General features: G+C 38.2%; 1 protein-coding gene across 7 annotated transcripts in view; it reads left to right on the top strand.

Moving 5' to 3' along the window:
* Positions 1-20,870, top strand: part of osbpl9 (oxysterol binding protein-like 9) — a 121,667-nt gene that overhangs the window by 40,355 nt on the left and 60,442 nt on the right. For 4 of the 7 annotated variants that reach the window (XM_020528316.2, XM_048601653.1, XM_048601649.1 and 1 more), the window contains exons 2-7: positions 2,376-2,471; positions 6,993-7,040; positions 11,363-11,392; positions 11,495-11,545; positions 18,285-18,323; positions 20,090-20,183. In XM_020528316.2, coding sequence (XP_020383905.2) covers positions 11,498-11,545; positions 18,285-18,323; positions 20,090-20,183 — 181 coding nt within the window. In that variant the 5' untranslated portion in view covers positions 2,376-2,471; positions 6,993-7,040; positions 11,363-11,392; positions 11,495-11,497. The remainder of the gene's footprint in view (positions 1-2,375; positions 2,472-6,992; positions 7,041-11,362; positions 11,393-11,494; positions 11,546-18,284; positions 18,324-20,089; positions 20,184-20,870) is intronic. The other 3 variants (XM_020528317.2, XM_048601650.1, XM_048601652.1) reach the window with 1 other exon arrangement.

Below are 20,870 nucleotides of genomic sequence, written 5' to 3'. Positions count from 1 at the left end.
CTTGCTTTCTTGCTTTCTTGCTTTCTTTCTTGCTTTCTTGCTTTCTTTCTTGCTTTCTTGCTTTCTTTCTTGCTTTCTTGCTTTCTTGCTTTCTTTCTTGCTTTCTTGCTTTCTTGCTTTCTTTCTTGCTTTCTTTCTTGCTTTCTTTCTTGCTTTCTTTCTTGCTTTCTTTCTTGCTTTCTTGCTTTCTTGCTTTCTTGCTTTCTTTCTTGCTTTCTTGCTTTCTTGCTTTCTTGCTTTCTTGCTTTCTTGCTTTCTTTCTTTCTTGCTTTCTTTCTCTTTCTATCTTCCTGACACTAATTACTCAGTCTCTAGACCTGGTTTCTCAGCAGCCACACCTCAGTCTCTTTTTGAGTTGTGATGCCATCTCTGGAGCTCTGCCACTGGATTCAGCTCCATTCCCACTACCACTGCTCTGACTGACCTCAGTCCCACTCTGACTGACCCTGTTCCTCAGGTATTTATCCACGTTTTGTCTGCTGCATGGTAATAGCTTGTCTTATCATTTTTTTTGTTTGTTTCTGTGTGCATCACTGATTATAATTTTTGCTTTTCTAAATTGGTAATCACAAAATTCGAACACAGACTTATTTTTGGGACTGTTCATAATCAAACTACAAGCAATAGAATATGTAGCCTAAAATGCTGGTAGTCCTATGTAATTATCAGTTAATTTTGAAAATGTTTTCAATGCCAGTTGCTTCAATCTTGACAATTGTCCACAAGACTGGAAAGCTGATCCAGTAACTTGAATTTTTTTTATTTGTTTTGGCAGCCTGTTGTCAATGAGTCTAATTTATTGAACACAATTGAGGAAGTTGTGTTCCAACTTAAACCTGCCATTGCAAGGAGTATAGCTATTGAAATATGTTTTCTTTGCAAAGCTTTCACCTTTCTCCACAAAATTTTCTTTCATTAATGCTGAGCTTGGGGTGGATTTAACTGAATCCCTGCTTGACCCCTGTCCCTCGTCTGTCCTCGGTGTGACTCTAGTCCAACAACAATGTGGCCTTCTGACAGGGCCTAGCAAGCCACTCAATTTTATTAAACCGCTCTTAAACCTGAAAAGAATAAAACCCAGTTTCTCAATGCAGCCTTTCTGCCTTTGGCTTTTTACAATGTTTCATTAAAGACAACTTGAGCTTGCAAAGGAATAAAGATGGGTTATGTGACTGGGCAAAAGATTGGCTGTTGGAGTACCATGTGGGACCATTTGAACGTATCCATTTTGGCAGGAAGGATAGAAAAGCAATGTATGTTTAGATTGCAAAACTCTGCCTTAACCGGTGATCTGGGTGTCCTAATATGTGATCAAGTGGAACATTAACATTTATTTCAAGGTTAATGGAATATAAAAGTATGGTAGTTTTGCTACAGCTGTACAAGGTATTGGCGATGTCATGTCACGTCACGAGTACTGTATACAGTCTTGGTTTCCTTATTCAAAAAAGGATAAAATGGAATTAGAAGCAGTTCAGAGATGCCTCACAACTGATACCTGCGATGGGAGGGTTATCTTGTAAGAAAAGATTGGACAGACTGGGCTTGTGTCCTTGGATTTTAGATGAATGAGAGATGATCTTATTGAGAAACAGAAGATCCTGAGGGAAGTCTTCTGTGTGCATGCTGAAAGGATGTTTCCCTTGGTGGGAGAGACGAGAATGAGAGAACACAGTTTATAAATGATCTTTTCCTCTAAGACAGAGGAAACATTTTTTTTCAGAGGGCTTCCATTCTGTGGAGCTTCTGTCTGTATAAAATGGTCTTGAATATTGAAATTGAATATTTTTAAGGCTAATCAAAGAGTATTGGGATTAGGTGGAGAGTGGAGGTGAAATCACGTTCACGTTCACCATCGTCATATCAAAGGGCCACATGGTCTCAATAATGTGAAGGCTGTATGACTGCACCGACTTCATATGTTCAAGGAACAGTGCCTCAACTTTCAACTGGGCACCTTGCAGCTTTCTGGACTCCAAGTTGAGCTGCACGGTTTTAGATCATAACTTCTGCCAAACTTTTTTCTCGTTTTTTTTTGCATTTAGGTTTTTTTTCCCACTCACTTCTCTTACTTCCTTTACCTTGCATTCAGATCATGCTGTTTCTATATTTGTCCCATTTAATACTACCTAAAATGTTAACTGTGTCTTCACTCCACAGATGTTTCCAAATCTGCTAGTTTTTGCAGAATTTTAGCTTCCAGAGTCCATAGTATTTTTTGTTGGCAGTTGTATTTTCCTATATCTGTTTAAGCATCTTGTGTATACAAGTGCGATGTGCTCGTAGTTGGAGAATTTGCTATTTCAGACCATTTATTTAAATATTTCCTGGTAGTTGCCACAAAGTCTTATACTTTTAACTATTTATCTTTGCAGGGTGCTGAAGCAGGATTTGTTCCAAGTGTTCAAGATTTTGACAAAAAACTTGCTGAAGCTGATGCCTATTTACAGATCTTAATTGATCAACTGAAGGTAATTGAATCTAATTTATCCCCCAACTTTAGGAAGGTTGGGTGAGTTTATGAAAAGTTTACTTGATACAACATACTAACTGCTTAAGCGTTATCAGCCCTTAATCATAATGGAGCAATCACATTCCACATTAAAAAATTGGAAATCTACCTTAAGTTTCCTACCAATTTTGTGATACTTAGGCTCAGAAATAAATAAAAGAAGGACATGCTACAAAACATCCAACTCCAATGTCTGCTATTGAGTTTTGCTGTGATTGTCCCATGACTCTTTCTACCTCGCCACGCTCCATGCTGTTGAGTCCAGCATTAGAAAGGATCTTATAGTTTGTGTTTTTGTTCTGCCATTGAATTCTCATGATGGACCCCCAGTATCTTTGGGAGGCTTTCAGAACTTTGATGTAGCACCTGTAGCAGTCCCAAGATTCTGTGAGACAAACTGGGAGTAAAAACAATGGGCCAATAGGATTTGATGCTAGTCTTAAGGTTAATACCATGGTTGTGTTGCTTATCCACTTAGTTGCTAACATCAGTGCTTTTGTTTTCTGGGTCTTCACACAAGTAATTTTGATTTTGTGCCAATCCAAGCTCTTTTTGTAATTTATTTACAGGATGTGAGTGTCACTGGCAAGGCCAGCATTTATGACCAATTCCTGATTGCCCTTTTACAGATTGGTGAATTACCTTCTTTAACTACCACGTGGTCTGGTGAATGTACTCCCATAGTGCTGTTAGGGAGGTATTGCTGTTGGAATGCTATAAGACTTCAAGGGAACTTGCAGGGGGTGATGTTTACTTAAGTCTGCTGACCTCGCCCTTCTAAGTAGTGGAGGTTGCAGGTTTGTGAGATGCTTTTAAAGGAAACTTAATAAATTACTGCATCTTGTAGATGGTACAACCTGCAACCGTGGTGCACGGAGAGTGAAAGGGGTGAATATGTTAAGGTGGCGAATGGAGTGCCTCACAAGCAGACTCCTTTGTCCTGAATGATATTGAGCTTCTTGGATGTAGTTGTTGCTACACTGTTTCAGGCAGTGGAAAGTATTCCATTGTGCCCCTTGGAGAGTAAGGAAAGGCTTCTGGGGGTTAGGAACTGAGACGCTCTTTTCAGAATAGTTGGCCTGTGACCTGGGAAGGGTGGAGCTGAGTGTCTGACAGAAACTATTGGTCTGCCACTTAAAGCACTGTTTACAACACCTCTCATTGTGCTTAGGTTGATGGTTTTGTACTTGGCCAGACTGGATTTAATCTTATTTTTCTTGTGATCTGCTGCAGCATTGGGGAACTTAAATTTCTAAGTGGTCACCAAAGGGGTTTCTCAGCATTGAACCCAGTAGATAAGCTAATTTCAGTGAGCACAAGTCTTGTTGTTTCTTAAAAGAGAACTCAAAAGAATCATGACTCTTCAAATCAGTTTATCTGTAGATCCCACAATGAAAAAGCCTGGGTAGACACTGAAGCTCCAGTTCCCTGTTTGGAAATGACTGTCACCGCAATCCATGCAGAAGAGTTCTACAAGTGCGTTATTAAGTAACATTGAGAGATTTCCTATGTTGGTGCACATCAGTTGAGATAGTGCAGTCTTCACATGAAGCTAGATATATGGAAGGTATTCGGAGCAAAAAACCATAAATTTTTTAAGGCGATACATTGATGATTCTTGTGCAATATTATATATTGAAAGTGAAGGGTTGAGTGGAAAATTCAGTGGGTACAGTACAGTTAGAGAAAAATTGAACCAGGACAGGGAGGGTAGTAGGTATGTTTGTGCATGCAAGTACGCATAAGTGATTCAATTCAAGAGTGGTGGTCAGTACTGCAGAAAGCACTTCATTTGTTATTATTCTAATCCTCAAGATCTTTGTGTTAATGTGTGTTAGTTCAGAACATGAATGGGCAGTGAAAGATTCATTTTGAGACCCAACATTATCTTTCACGTTGAACTAGTATGGCAGATATTGGGGTAAATGCAGATGCTTGCCTAATAGCTTTACTCATTAAGATCAGACAACAAGGAAGATTTTTAAAGTTTCACAGATGTCAACATGATCGGGATCTTTGAGTGGATGATGGTTTTATTATAAGTTAAATTTTTTATTGATTGACTGGCTGTTTAATTTTTAATTGATTTTGGCATTGACACGTTTGTGCGAGTTGTCAGGTATTAGGATCAGAAAAGGATTTTGATGGGATTATTCATGGAGATGGCAAATACTCACTTTACTGAGGTGTATGCAGGAGACTCAAGCAAGTAAATGGGAAAAGGACCTCTGGCAATGTGAGTCACTCTCTTTGAACCTGGTTTTATATCAATTCCTGATTTTTTTTTTGTTTCTTATGCCACACTTGGAAAAAAATATCTTTTCAGTCATCTGTCTGGTTTCTTTCAGGGAAAGAAAGAAATGGAATAGAAAGAAGGAATGCAACTGTAAAGATTTACAGAGCACAAAAACCTACAGTGCTAATCAGAAATTTTTTTTCAGAGTGCAGGAAGATTGGAAAATAAGATATCAGTTATGCAGACTGTTATGAATACTACTTGGGAAATTAGATATAATTCATGTCGTAAGAATACACAGTCTAAATCTATCTGAGTTGTAAGTCAAGGAGCAAAATCCTGAATTGCAGAATTTTCAAATTGATTTGAAGCTTTTGATGCTCTGAAGAGTGTAAAGTACACAAAAGAGGGTTTCATGGATTAATGTCTTCATGATTTTTATGAACTGCATTCAAGAATATTAAAGTTTTGTTCAAACCCTTATTTTTGACTATGTAAAGTTGGATCAATGAATGTCTTTTTAAAAAATTATTTGCATCATGTTCATGTCACTGGCACAGCCAGTTAACAACTTTTGCCCGAAAGAAGATTTTGATGAATGGTCTTCATAGTTCTGGACTGCCGTTTCCGTACAATTGAGTAGCTTGCTCGGCTATTTTAGAGTGCAGTTAAAAAGTTTACCAAATGGCTATGAGTTTGGAGTTATCTCATGTGCTTGTGATCACTAAATTTTGTTTGCATGATACACACATATGGTAAAAGAAACCCTTGAGCCAGATCAGGTAAAGAAAGAGGAATTCTTTTCCATTTGGGCTTTTTACTGACAATCCGGTAGTTTCACAATACGTACTAATGTTAGCTTTCCTTTCATTTCAGATTCTATCTAATTATGTTTAATTAATTGAATTTAAAATTGCCCACAGCAGTCGGGGAATTTATCTTCCACCTTTCAGATTGTTAACTTGAGCTTCTGGATTTTGAATCTGATGACTACCCACAATGTTGTTGTCTCTATTAAAAGAAAGCAAAAAACATTTGCTATTGGTGTGAGCTGAAGGGTTGAATGTTCTTAAGTCACTGGGCAACAACATTTTTGTATGAAGTAGCAGTTATCGTAGGTCAACTGTGTGATGTGCTCAACAATTTTTAAAAATCCTTTTCAAAAACATTGTGTGTCTGTCTTGCCCTTCCATAGCTATTCTCTAGCTCTAATCTCTGACCTCTGTCATCTTTTGGCAATAGGCCTTCTATGACTTGCCTTCTCCCTGACTCACATTCTCTCAATCCAGGTCTCTTTGCTACTTCTTTGGCATTGGCATTCTCGCTTTGAACTGCCCAATTGTTAAACTCCAGCCTCTTTACCATCCATATTGCCTCCAGTATTGACAAAAGCCTGCGGTATAGCCTATTTTTGCTGTATATTTAAAAAAACTCCAGCTTTAGCTTTTACATAATTTAATTCCTATTTTTGCACTTAAAATGGAAACTGCTTAAGTAAATTGGTTATGCTTTAATTGCAATTCTGGAATTGGAGGTACTACTGGCAGTAAATATAATTACTGTTTTTCAATGTTATGTAGGTAGTTTCTATTGTAAATATAAAGATATGGATTTATAACGGAAAAGTAACAAAGTAAGGCAACATGAAGTTAGGTTGTATAAATGAGACCTATCTGAGAAAGTATCTTTTTCCTTTAATTAAAAAAGGGTAAATAACATTGCATGACTGATTATCCCTTACTCTTGGCTTCCTTATTTTCAATATTTATTCTAGTTTATTTTAAAAAATCTTAGCAGAAAGTATAATTATAGTAGCATGTAGGTCCTAACAAATTGTTCTTTCTGAATTTTTGTGATTAACTTGTATACAGTTATCAGAAATAATAATAAAGGTCTGATGGCATCTGTGGATATTAGACTTGAAATGTTAACTCTGTTTCTCTCTCCATATATGCAGCCAGACCTGCTGAGTTTCTCCAGCACTTTATTTGTTCATATTTCAGATTTCCAGCATTTGCATTACTTTGCTTTTAGTGCAAATATCAATTATTTTGACTGTACTTTGTGAAGAAATATCTCAGCACGTGTTCCCAGGAAGACTTGAGTACTAGGATGTGGTCTAAGCCGAGTTAACTTGAACAGAGGCAGGAAGGACGTTAATTGGGTATCACTACATCTGTATTGTTGAGAGGAGAGAAAGTTCATGAATTTCTATTAAAATTGTTCATTTTGTTTTACTGCCAGTTATTTGATGAAAAAGTCAAAACTTGCAGCGATGATGAACAGAGAAAGGTAATTATCTGTGTTCTTCCAGTTTATTTAATGTATGGCATTTTTATGAAATGAGTGATCTACAGCTACAATATTATAAACAACATTTTGTAAAAGTAAAGTCCAGAAACAAAATATACCTTGCTTTAGCTAATGATTTCCAGTCTGTTCTAAATTAGATTCATTTGAGAGAAATGAAATGCAATGTCAAGCAGTTCAAAAGGAGAACAAATTCATGTTTATGGGTATGTTAGTAGACATTTCTCTTCACTACATAGATACAAGGGATTTTGATAGGTGAGAAATATATATACACTATGTTGTTGTTTTGAAATAAGCTTTAAAAAGTGTGATTCCTTAAAACTAAATGATGTACTTTAGTTGCATGTGATCCAGTTTCACTAAGCAGGCTCTTAAATATAATTCTCACTGCATGTAACTGATGGCATTAATTTCCATAACTGTTTGATTTCACCCCCCCTCCTGTAAATTGTTTGCTTTGTTTGACTCCATTCTGGATTACAGTTCTAAAAACTGTAGGTACTCTCAGCACCTTAACCAGTCCTCATTTGTGAATGTAGATAGTCAAGGTCATCTAATAATCCAAACTGATTGATTGAAGCATTTCAATGATTCGGAGTGAGTGTTTTGGATAAATTTTCACTCCTTAAACAAGTTTAAGGCAATAGTAGTTTGCATATAATTTCTTTGGCTGAGACCAGCTAACTCAGCATAATCGAGTAACCCTAATGACTTACTCTTGCTCCTAATTCATGTGTTCTTGTGTTCCTTGTATATTAATTAAAATTTTAATATGTAGTAAGAATTTAGAATTTCAGCCCAATTGTGATATTGTCAGGAAATAGCTTCAGGAAAGATTGTATGACCCAAGGTTCACATATCTCCAAATAACTGAGTAACAGTATCAGTGAAGACTTCGGCCCTTTCAGGGAGGTCAACTCGGATGACTGGACTGTGCTATAGAGTGAACTGAGAAGCATTGGTGTTGGTGGATATCCATGACTGATGATCAGTTTGACCCCATAGCTTGTGATGATCTTGGTAACGATCCCCTTGCTGCCCAGGTGCAGGACCTACCCCTAAATCATGGCTACTTGAGGTATTGGAGTCAGTGACAGTGAGGCTGAGGAGGTGACAAAATCAGAAATCAGCTCTTCCTTTGCAAGGCATATGTATTTCCCTATATCCTGAAAAGGGTAAGTATCTGTCGGAGAATTCAGGCACCTGTTGACCTCTTTCAACTGAACATTGCTACTTGTGGACAAGGTGAAGGTGTGTACTGAATGGTATGCTATTCTGGATCATGGTCTGCTATGCTGCGTCAGTGTGGCTGATTTCTCCATGCACACATACTCCTCCGAGACAAAGCAGTATTCGTGGTCGGGGTGGACTCCTCCATTAGCTACACATAGCTCTGTGGAAATTATTTTGAGTGTCCCTTCACCGCTTGCAGCTGTTGCAGACAGCTATCAAGACATGTCATCAGCCTGAAGCTCAGAATGAACCTCGGCGTTTTGATAATTCATTGACTGACAATGGCTGCATTTGTCACTGTCACACTTGCTGCCAGCTGCCTAGGCGGATCTGTGCTGTGCTCACCAGCTTGTGACCCTGAATCTAATTGAGTACAGCAACTACCAATGTGAGATTATCTGCATTAATGGACTGTGCTGGGCATTGATACAATGCTTAACTCTCTCAGGCTTCCTTCTCCTCAGAGGTGACCAACTTGCTTTGGATCGCCCAACTCCACTTCCTTTGGCTTAACTCTCACCTGCAAGACAAAATAGAACCATCAAAGACTTAGGGCTTTACATTTGCTCATGCCAACTGTGCTTATTCTGGAGTTTTGTGGGTTCAGTTGTCACAATGAACACTCTGCAAAATGTGTACCAGATTCATTCTTGTGCCCAATGCTTATTCTCTCATCCTTTTTGGTTGTCATGCTTGTCATACTATCAACAATCACACAGTTGCATTGATGCTCAGCAATCTCCAAGGTAACCTCCTCCATGGGAATTATGGCATATTTTGCCGGTTCAACCCTCTTGTTATTGTTGTGTGCCATCTTATCCCATGCTCACAAGAAAGAAGACAAAGTTTCCCCACAAAGACAAGTACAACACCAATATTCACAAGCAAAATACTGCATTTTTGCTTTCCTTTTTATGTAGGGGGAGGTGGTGGTGTGTGGTCTAGCATGGTCTAGATAGGGAAAAGAACTGCCAGTGGCTACAGGTTGCATTTGGAATTGGTCTGCCTGACAAAATGTGGTTCTTTATATCTCCTTTTCCAACCTCCTCTCCATTTAAAAGCAAAGTACTGTAGATGCTGGAGATCTGAATGGAAACTTAGCGTTGGAGAAACTCAACAGGTCTGCCAACATCCGTGGAGAAAGAAATTGAGTTAATCTTTCAAATCCAGTATGATGCATTGGAACTTAATGGATCTGGAAAAATGGAAGATTTCTATGCTGTAGAAAAATAGTAAAGGGGGAACAAGTGGAACAAATTGTGAGGATACCAAGACAAAAGGCAGAGGGAGAGCTAATGGTAGTTGAGGAAAGAAATAGTTGAAGAGTAGATGTTCATGATTGATATTAATACCTACAGTGGGCAGCATGGTGGCTCAGTGCTTAGCATTGCTGCCTCACAGCGCTGAGGGACCTGGCTTCGATTCCACCCTTGGGAGACTACCTGTAGAGTTTGCACATTCTCCCTGTGTCTGCATGGGTTTCCTCCGGGTGCTCTGCTTTCCTCCCACAGTTCAAAGGCATGCAGGTTACGTGGATTGGCCATGCTAAATTGCCCATAGAGTCCAGGGATGTGTAGGTTAGGTGGATTAGCCATGGTAAATGCAGGGTTACAGGGATTGGATAAGGGTTGGACCTGGGTGGGATGGTCTTCAGAGGGGCTATGTGGACTTGATGGGCTGAATGGCCTGCTTCTGGACTGAAGGAATTCTATGATTCTAATAGCAGGAAATAGATTAGCACCGCCAAGAGTGAACTCGTGCAAACAGGAGCAGCTGGGGTGCTGGAGAGAATGTGATCAAAATCAAGGACAGAATTCATGGTCTGAAGTTGTTGAATTTCTCCAACCCTTTGCTTTTGACTAATAATGTACATGAGTACACCATTTTACAGGACAGTATTTTATCCAGCCAGGGTTTTTTTGTGGGGCAGTGCCACTGGATATGATGGAATAGTCCAATAAAAAAAGTGTCCACATGCACTAAGTAGCAATTTTAAATAGTTACAGTTTGATTGTTCAGATTCAATATTTAGTATCACTGGAAATCCTAAGCAAAACTAAAACAGCAGTTTCTGATACAGATAAGATGAGTGGTAATGTTAAATGCTGCAGTGTCACTCTGTTGCGGTTTTAAAATGTAAGAAAATATATATTGGGAGAACTGAGCATTTCCCATTATATAAACAGAGCATAGGAAAATCAGCAGGTCTGGCAGCATACGTACGGAGAGAAACCGACTTAACACTTCGAGTCTGATTTGACACTTTCCTTGGAGAACTGAACATTTCCTACTTTGTTTTCCATTGGTGTAATGCATATGCAAGTAGTGTTAAACTTACTTTGTTAAAAATATTATTCAGATCAATGTTAAAATATCTGCTTTAAAATCCAGAGAATGCAAGCGGGAAAAGACAATGTCATGTCATGTAAGTTGACATAGTTTGGCCTTTAGAAGCAATATTATCACAAGAGGGACTAGTTGCCAAGAAAGGTGAAAAAAGGCCCCTGGTCTTGATTGTAATCTTTACTTGAAGCTACTTTCTTTCTTTTCTACACACCCCAGGCAGGACTTTATTTGAAATTAAGGGTGTGGATATCATCTAAGTATACAGATAAACTGGCTGTGATGTTCCCAATGAAATAGCTTGCCATCTAACATCAAAATTTGTACATGAATTGTAGCCATTGGGCAAGTCTGTGGATGATACCGACTAGAAATAGAACTTGAAACCTTCTATCGTAAGTTTGCCAGTGAGCCAACAAATGTGTTGAATGAATTTTGCCACTGAACCTTTGGGAAGCAAACTGGTGAACTTTGAGTGCACATGCTCATATAGTCGCTCGTGACTAATGGAATAAAAGTTTGTTTTTAGTAGTAGCACTTGGCTAAATAACAATGAATTATTCTACTTAACAATCTATTGCTTATTCTAGAAATTGATTATTTAAATTAATTGTTTGATGTTAGTTATTTTTAGACATCTTTACATAAACGATACTTGACAATAGTAAAACAATGTTAAAAATGTTGCTTCTTATTTATGATTTTCTGTTTGTATTTTTTTGTAGAAAGTTGAAAGCCTCAAAGAAGTTACAAATGTAAGTTTAAAGCTATTTTAGTATAGGAAATCTGTTGTATTAAATTTTGAAAAATATTTATGAACATTGCAGTTCTGCATTATTTTTGCTTTTTTTTTTCAGAACATGGTTGAATCAATAAAACACTGTATAGTGTTACTGCAAATTGCCAAGGTAAGGTAGCAGCTAAGCACATAATTACCTGTGTGTACTTTATTTTTACAATCAGCCAAGTACGCTAAGGGTATTTATTTGAAATGTCTTTAATAATTTACTGAAATAGCATTGGCAAATTATTTAGCATAACAGCATTGTGAAGATCAGTTCAAAATAAGATCTTTGGAGTACTTCTTGTTTGGCACCAAATTAATTCTGATTCTTTGCATTACTGATTTCAAAAACTGTTTGATTTTACAACTTCAGTTTAAATGTTATAGAATCTGTGTATTTTGTTCAACAAAACAGTCCAAATTTCTACATAGATTGTGGTCATCTAGTTTAATATTTCAGTTCTAGCATTTATAAATATTTTTCATTGATTTCTTTATCATATGAAATTTGCATATTTTCTGCACTAACAACAATAAATTATATAATTGAAACAAAAGAAAAACAAAGAACTGCAGATACTGGAGATCGAAAACAAAAACTGAAGTTGCTGGAGAAACTCAACAGGTTTGACAGTGTCTGTGGAGAGAAAACAGAGTGAACATTTCAAGTCCAGTAACCCTTCTTCAGAACTTATTACATAGCTAAATTCAAGATCTGATAAATTATAAAGCCCCTTAAATAATCTTAATGCAATTCTGTTTTCTGCACTAGTTTTTTTTCTCCAAATAACGACCAAGATGTGCATTGCAGTAAATCTGACATGACATGAATTGACAACTGACTTCATTTAGGATCACACATTTTATTCTACATTATAAGATTGACTGGACTCCAAAAATATTTAATAGGCTGTAAAATGCTTTGGATGTCCTAAAGATGTTCTCAATTAAATATAAGTACATTTCTTACACTCTTCCTTCCATTTTAGTTTCCAGACAATGGTCCATGTAAATTTTTCTATTCATACGCAGATTAATTTCATGTGCGTCAATATCAAAGTAATGTGCACCATTAATGGAAATATTTTTAAAAAGTTGCCATAGATATTGAAGAAAGATTAAACACCTTCAATCATTTACTCGGTAACATGCTGGTTCACAAAATACCAGATTTGCTGAACTCTACTTGAATTTACCATGGTAGCATTTGAACTCAATCTCCACATTTAGCTTGGTTTGGTGGTTTTTAGACTTTGGAATTTCTATAGAATTGAATCCCCACAGTGTTGAAGCAGGCCACTCAGCCGATTTGAGTCCACACTAACCCTATGAAGAGCATCCCACCCAAACCATAGCCCCCTACCCCCTTGTCTGTGGCTAATGCACTTAGCCTGCACATCCCTGGACACTATGGGCAATTTAGCCAATCCACCTAACCTGCACATGTTTGGACTGTGGGAGAAAACTGGAGCACCCTGAGGAAACTTGCGTAGACATGGGGAGACTGTGCTACCTTGGTACTGTATAATTTGACAGAAGTTGATTTGGTAGCTCAAGACAAATCAAGGCTCAATTGTTGCAATTTGCCAGGCTCAAAACAATAAGAGCTAAGGCAGCTTGCCTTTTGAACTGGTAAAACATGTAAAAAGGCAACTTTTTTCAGCTTCCAGAGTGTTTGGTTTTTTTTTTAACTTTAAACTGCTACGTATAGTAAGGAACAGTTTCTTCATATCATCAAGCAACCAGGTAGAGGTAAAGTGTCTCTACGAATCTGAAGACTGGCTGTTATGAACTAGAACCAATATCTCTGAAAATTAAGTGAATGTTGAAAGTGGAAAATGATATCTTGAAATTGGGGAACCGAGCGAATAGAATCCCAGGGAGGAAAATCACTGCTGCAATAGTTTTTGGAGAATTAGTTACATTTAAACCACCTAAACCTTTTTTAGGTTAGTAATCTTATGAATTGTAAAATAAGCCAGTTCATCACTTTTAAAATAAACTGTTGCTCAAAAAATATACAAAATTCAAATGGCGAGAGGTAATCTTTGGAAGTATGCAAGATTTTAAAATGTCCCATGAGCTAATACTGCAAATAATCTTGAGGTTATTTTGAAGTTCTAGACCAGCAATCTAAAACTTTTCACAAACCTTTTAGACTTGGCCTTGTGTATTAACATAACAGTTGTCTTTGGAATTGATCTTCCTTTGATAATGCTACAAAACCCATGCTTTAGAGTTAGTATTCATGAAGCTAAAATTTTTCTTACTAACTCCTAATATCAATGTCTTTCAACTTAACTCTTGCTCACTGTTTCCTCACTACCTCACCTTCCACCCCGACTTTGCTGCCTTTCCTACTTGCAGTATCTTCCTCTTGCATCTCTCCCATTTGCTGCTTATGGCCTTGCTCCTGACTCACTGCCTGAACTATTGCTGGGAAAGAAGTGTTGAAAAGGAGGGTGCAAGAGGGCAGTGAGTGAGTGAGAAGGTCACGAAAGGAAGCAGCAGATGGGTTGCAGATCAGACAAGTGCTAATATAGATTTGGGCTCATAAGCTGATACATGAACTTGAGCATTAGCTCCACCCGATTTAATTACATTAGACTTGGCTCTCATCTGTTAATTTTCCTGTCGTGCAGACGTCCACTAATTCTTTGCTCCTGGGCAAGGTTGGCAGTAACCATCACTTCACTATTTGGATGTGTGTGGCTGTGATAATTAGTTGTACAGCACTTGGTGGACTATTGCATAGCCAGCAGGCGCAGGCTTGGGGATAGCATTGACCACAAATGGAAAAACTTCTATTTTCGTGCACTTAATGTTTGACTATTTTAGGCTGTTTTGTAGATGCTGAAAGCAAGCTGCTTTCTGAGATAAGAAACATGATTCTGGCCATGAGCATGAGCTGTAGATATGTGGAATTCTGTGCTATTAATTCAGTCTACTGCTTCTAATTGCTTAATTCACATATTTGATCTTTGATTTGCTTGTACTTAACTCCCATTTTGTATTGTTTATGCTGTGTAATTTAAAATTATTGGATCATTCTTTTAACGAATTGTTTGGGAACTGAGATCTAGCAGTTGTCCAACAGAATGGCCAAAGAAAGATAATTGTACAAAGAAGAACAAAGAACAAAGAAAATTACAGTACAGGAGCAGGCCCTTCGGCCCTCCAAGTCTGTGCCAATCCAGATCCTCTATGTAAACCTGTCGCCTATTTTCCAAGGATCTGTATCCCTCTGCTCCCTGCCCATTCATGTATCTGTCTAGGCACATCTTAAATGACACTATCGTGCCTGCCTCTACCACCTCCGCTGGCAATGCGTTCCAGGCACCCACCACCTTCTGCATAAAGAACTTTCCACGCATATCTCCGTTAAACTTTTCCCCCCTCACCTTGAAATTGTGACCCCTAGTAATTGACTCCCCCACTCTTGGGGGGGGGGGAAAAAGCTTCTTGCTATCCACCCTGTCGATACCTCTCATGATTTTGTAGACCTCAATCAGGTCCCCCCTCAACCTCCATCTTTGTAATGTCAATCCTAATCTACTCAAGCTGTCTTCAAAGTTAGCACCCTCCATACCAGGCAACATCCCGGTGAACCTCCTCTGCACCCTCTCCAAAGCATCCACATCCTTTTGGTAATGTGGCGACCAGAACTGTACGCAGCTTTCCAAATGTGGTCGAACCAAAGTCCTGTACAACTGTAACATGACCTGCCAACTCTTTGTACTCAATACCCCGTCCGACGAATGAAAGCATGCCGTATGCCGCCCTGACCACTTTATTGACCTGCGTTGCCACCTTAAGGGTACAATGGACCTGAACACCCAGATCTCTCTGTGCATCAATTTTCCCCAGGGCTTTTCCATTTACCGTATAGTTCGCTCTTGAATTGGATCTTCCAAAATGCATCACCTGGCATTTGCCTGGATTGAACTCCATCTGCCATTTCTCCAATCTATCTCTATTCTGCTGCATTCTCCGACAGTCCCCTTCACTATCTACTACTCCACCAATCTTAGTGTCATCTGCAAACTTGCTAATCAGACCATCTATACCTTCCCCCAGATCATTTATGCATATCACAAACAACAGTGGTCCTAACACGGATCCCTGTGGAACACCACTGGTCACAGTTCTCCATTTTGAGAAACTTGCTTCCACTACAACTCTCTGTCTCCTGTTGCCCAGCCAGTTCTCTATCCATCTAGCTAGTACACCCTGGACCCCATGCGACTTCACTTTCTCCATCAGCCTACCATGGGGAACCTTATCAAACGCCTTACTGAAGTCCATGTATATGACATCTACGGCCCTTCCCTCATCTATCAAGTTTGTCACTTCCTCAAAGAATTCTATCAAGTTGGCAAGACATGACCTTCACCGCACAAAATCGTGCTGCCTATCACGAATAAGCCCGTTTTCTTCCAAAAGTAAATAGATCCTATCCCTCAGTATCTTCTCCAGCAGCTTCCCCACCACTGACGTCAGGCACACCAGTCTATAATTTCCTGGATTAGCATTGCTACCCTCCTTAAACAAGGGAACAACATTAGCAATTCTCCAGTCCTCCGGGACCTCACCCGTGCTCAAGGATGCTGCAACGATATCTGTTAAGGCCCCAGCTATTTCCTCTCTCGCTTCCCTCAGTAACCTGGGATAGATTTTAGTTTTTGAAATGTAGATTTTAAAAAAAGTTAATTTCATTATTTAATTAGACTTTCAATTATTTATTTGTGTAATGAAGCTTTTAGAATTGGATTTTTTTTTTTTTTACTGCATCACCCTTTTTATCCTCCATTCGCCTCCTAAGCGTTACAAGTAATTTTTTGCACATGTCGACATATTTGTTTTCATTCATTATGGATTGAATTTGAAGTGTTACATCCTAATGACTAACCATTTTATTTTGTTACCCTCTGCAGTTTTTTGCTTTTACATGCTTTGAACTTGTGCTGTATCTCTGAATTTTTTCACACTTTTCAATACATTAGTGACTGTACAGATCCAATTTCATATCCTTTTTAATTCTATATTCATCCCAATATGGGGTATCCTCCCTGAACATTGGAGAAGCAATATTAAAAACTAGAGTTAGGTTCCATGATTGAAGTTGAAATACACCTGCATTTAAATGGTTAACTTTATACATTGTTAAATGAAATAACTGTTAAGATTAAATTGAATAGAACAAAAATATCACGTCTCCTTGGGGTACCTTCTGAAGTGGACTCTCCAAGTGTTTAATCTGGGGTGTTACTTCAGGATCTCCATTGAGGACACCTTTTACTCACTGGGTTCCAGGCCATCTGCTGAGGACGTTGCTTGGTCCTGGCTCATCATGGCTGCTGCCTGGTGGTGTCTTTTTTCCGGACACATGCCATCGTTTTTTGTTGCCCAAAGCTGTCTGTGATGTGGGCTCACGCTGTTGCTCGTTGGAGTCTCTTAGCTGACTGCAGGATGTTGACCTCCTTCCCCCTCCTTCTGATCATCAGGGTTTCAGACATGGCTGGGTACCTGGCATTTTTGTCTTTCTGTCTGTCCAGCTAATCTATCTGATCTATCTCTTGCTCTCCCTCTCTTCACCTCCTCTTTTTTTTTTTGCTTTTTCTCTTCTTTGCTTGTGCTCGCTCTTTTTTTTGCTTACGTGCACTCGCTCGCTTTCATTTTTGCTTGCACTCTTTTTTTTTTGCTCTCACTCTCTCCCTTTTCTCGTGCTGTCTTTTCGCTGTTTTCTTTGTGCTCTCTTTTTTCGCGTGCCCTTTTTTTCCATGCATGCTCTTTTGTTTGTCACATTCTCTGTCTGTCTTTCTTTTGCTCTCTTTTTTGTTGCTTTCCCAACCTGTCTTCCCCTTCTCTGCTGCCTTCCTGCCTCCCAACTGCTCTCACTTTTTGTCTGTCTCTCTTTGTTTTCCTCTCTCTTGCTTTCTCTCTCGCTTTTTTCTTTCTCTCTCTTTCTCGCTTTTTCTCTGTCTTGCACTCACTCCCTTTCTCTCATTTTTTCTCTCTCTCTCTCTCTCTCTCTCTTTCTCTCTCTCTCTCTTTCTCTCTCTCTCTCTTTCTCTCTCTCTCTGTGTTTGTCTCTGCCTCTCTCTGTCTCTGTCTCTTGCTTGCACGTTCTGTCTGCCACGATCTCTCTCAACAGTGAAAGAGAATTCATTCTCCAGCCACTCCACTAATGTTGAATAAATTGGAACTAAAAGTTTAATTTCGTCTTTCTACTTTGAATAGCGTTGTACAACTTTTATTCGTAATGAGTGGATGGATTAAAGTCTCCATTCAGTCTGTGCTTTCCCTCAGCACGTGATCAGTGCAATGTGAGGTGATGAACCATTTAGATCTGCCCCCCTGCCCACTTCCTTCCTTCCTCCAGGGAACTCATCAGCATTTCTTGGTGTTCTACCATGATTACGTAGCTGAAGACATGATCTTGCCATGTGGTGGATCATTGCAAATCCACTATCCCACTGTATTATTCAGCTACAAATTTCACTTGCAAGGGCAATGTGGTGTCATAGTTTTATTTGATAAAACAAACCATGTAACAAATAAAATGTATCCTTCATTAAACCTAAATTTTACTACAGCATAGAATACAGTATAAAAGTGATGCATATAAAAATAATTAAATGGTAATTTAATGATTTTTCCATGTTCTCAAATACTGATCAGACTCAAACAAAAGCCTTTGTCCAATTGAATTAAAAATAGTCATTGAAATGGTAATTATTTTGAATACTGGATATTTTTAGTTTAAGTATAGTAATGATTACCAAAGCGTTAAATGGGATATTTCAGACTTTGACCTGTTGTTTAATGGTATCTTGAAAAATCTCTTCTTTCCAAAATTTAAGGACCAAAGTAATGAGGAAAAGCACGCAAATGGACTTCTAGTAAGTTTGTAAACCAGTATGATGTCTTGTTGCTCTCTTCCTTTTCTTTTGTACTTGGTGTATGCAAGAACAATTGATATGAAATGCAGTTCAGGAGAAAAATCCTGTGTTTTCAGTGGTGGATATTTAATTACTGATTTACTGTGATTTACATTTTCCCTCTATCGATGGTTTCATTGCCTTTATATTTTCTCTAGCCTGGCATCTATGGTCAGTGTTGCTTGTAAAATCATTACAAATCACAGGAATATTAATATTCTTAGTTGTGTAACTGACCACATGAGCCCCTATACAAAAGATTGAAATTATGCCTTAAACTAAAACTGTTGAATGTGTCTACTTTACACCATAGCCCAGATTTTTGGAATACAGTAATGACGCAAGCTTTTATTTTGAAATTTACTGTTGAATTTCAGCAAGACCTTAATCGGTTTTTGGACTGCAATTTACAGAGAAGCAAGAACTTGTGATTTGTAAGCCTGTGTAGATGCTGGGTTATGAAACTTTCAACTCTGAAATGGGTCTGATCTTTCTGAAAATCAATCATGCAGCTGGAAATCTTTAATTCTCTATCCAACTCCCTGACTTTCTTGAGTGCTTGCTATTTGCTTGGCGTCCCTTCACCTGGTTGTAGGACTAGATGCTATTCAGTATTTTTTATACCTCAAAAACTTTGTCTGCTGGTATATTTTTGAATGCCATGCAGTTTGAAACTGTAATACATTTACATTTCAATAGTGCTCTTCTATGATGTATGGTCAGTCTTACAAAATGTTTATGATTGACATTCTATCATTTTAGTTTATTGTGTATTTGTTGATATCAATATGAAATGCTAACTGAAATATGCGCTTTTTAAGTACAATGAATACACTTTGTTTTGTATATATGCACTTGAAAGTTTTGAATTGACTATAAAACAAGTTGATTTAAAATGAACAGGAAATTGTACTACTTGAGAAAAACTTCAGTATTTGTGTTTTTCTAATATCCATTACATGGTAATATCCTTGTTGTTTTGACATTTTTTTAATGTTGATTAGGTTTTTGACAATTTTACTGTTTTGATGCACGTTAAACTTTTTTTTGTACTTTGCTGTAATCATGAGTCGTAGACTGCAATAATAGCACCATTCAAAATTAATATACCCAAATTTAGATATCGTATTACAGAGATGTATCGTTTTGAGATTGCTGCTTGGCTGCTGATTGATTAACATTGTAATTGAGTTTCAAACATAGACTGAATTGTGTCTAACACCATCAAAATATTCAGGAGTATTTTTCTAGTCTTTTTTTAAATACATTTCAGTTTGCTGATGCTTTCATGCATTTAAAATGAAACGTTGTTTAGTGAAAAATCTACAAAAAAACCTTATGTAATTTTGAGAAGTTATACATGGTTATTGAGTATGTCGTGTATCAATTCTTTCATATTTGAAATCAGATTGAAAGTAAATAACATTCTTCAAATACTGGGTGCCCTAAACCAGTGGACATGTATTTGCATGATATTCAAAATGATAACAGCTGATGTTACTAACATCAAGTTGCATTGATTGCTGTTGTGAAAATAGACTGGAACACATTTTTTTTTTAGATTATTTTTTTTTCTTTTCATTAGTTTTTAAGTTTCTCCTCAGCTTTCTCTTCCTCAGGTCTAAGCAGATTTCCATCTGGATCTGTTTCTGTGTTCCACTTCCTTTAATTATTCCTGTAATGATGGCCTGGAGCTGTTTTTAAAATCACCCTTTCTCTAACCTTAGAGTACCATCAACCCGGTCGATGGAGTTTTTCACCCTAATCCTCTGGAGTCGACTGTAATTAGCACTATGCCTACCCAAACTGTTTTACCACCAGGTATGTGGTTATTTCCACTAGTTAATTTTAGTGTGTTGGTAGCAGTAGCTTTTTCGTATGGAAAAGAGAACTGACTGGCTCCATCATTACCATGCACTCTTTGGGATTTCAAAACAAAAGTTGTTCCGTGGTTAAACATTAATTTAAAACTATGTGAGCTTTATCCAGCATTTGCAAGTATGCCTATCAGTTCTGTTTTGAGGCAAGCCAGGATATGCATCCCATTTTAATTATTTGTTGGGGGGGGGGGGGGGGGGGGGGGGGGATGGGGGAGGTCGGGGAGGGTGGAAGGTGGTGGAATCATTTAATATGTAATAATGCTTGCCCAATTCATCCATATTATCCAAATTTTATACAAGTAGGGAGGAAGCAAATTTTAAAATATTTATACTTGCAGTGATTTGCTTTGTATTCACTTGTGGGATGTGGCCATCACTGAGCCAGCATTCATTATTCACCCCTAGTTGCCCTTGAAAAGGTGGTGGTGAGCTGCCTTCTTGAACCACTGCAGTCCACATGCTGTAGGTTGATCCATAATGTCCCTCGGAAGGTAATTCCAATATTTTAACCCAGCGAGGCAAAGGAACAGAGATATATTGCCATGTCAGGATTGTGAGTGGCTTGGAAGGGAGCTTGCAGGTGGTGATACTCCCAAGTATCTGCTGCGCTTGTCCTTCTAGATGGAAG

Source organism: Rhincodon typus, chromosome 10, assembly GCF_021869965.1.
Source record: "Rhincodon typus isolate 14 chromosome 10, sRhiTyp1.1, whole genome shotgun sequence".
In the NCBI taxonomy this organism is placed as follows: Eukaryota; Metazoa; Chordata; class Chondrichthyes; order Orectolobiformes; family Rhincodontidae; genus Rhincodon; species Rhincodon typus.
This window is presented reverse-complemented; position numbering and strand designations above follow the sequence as displayed.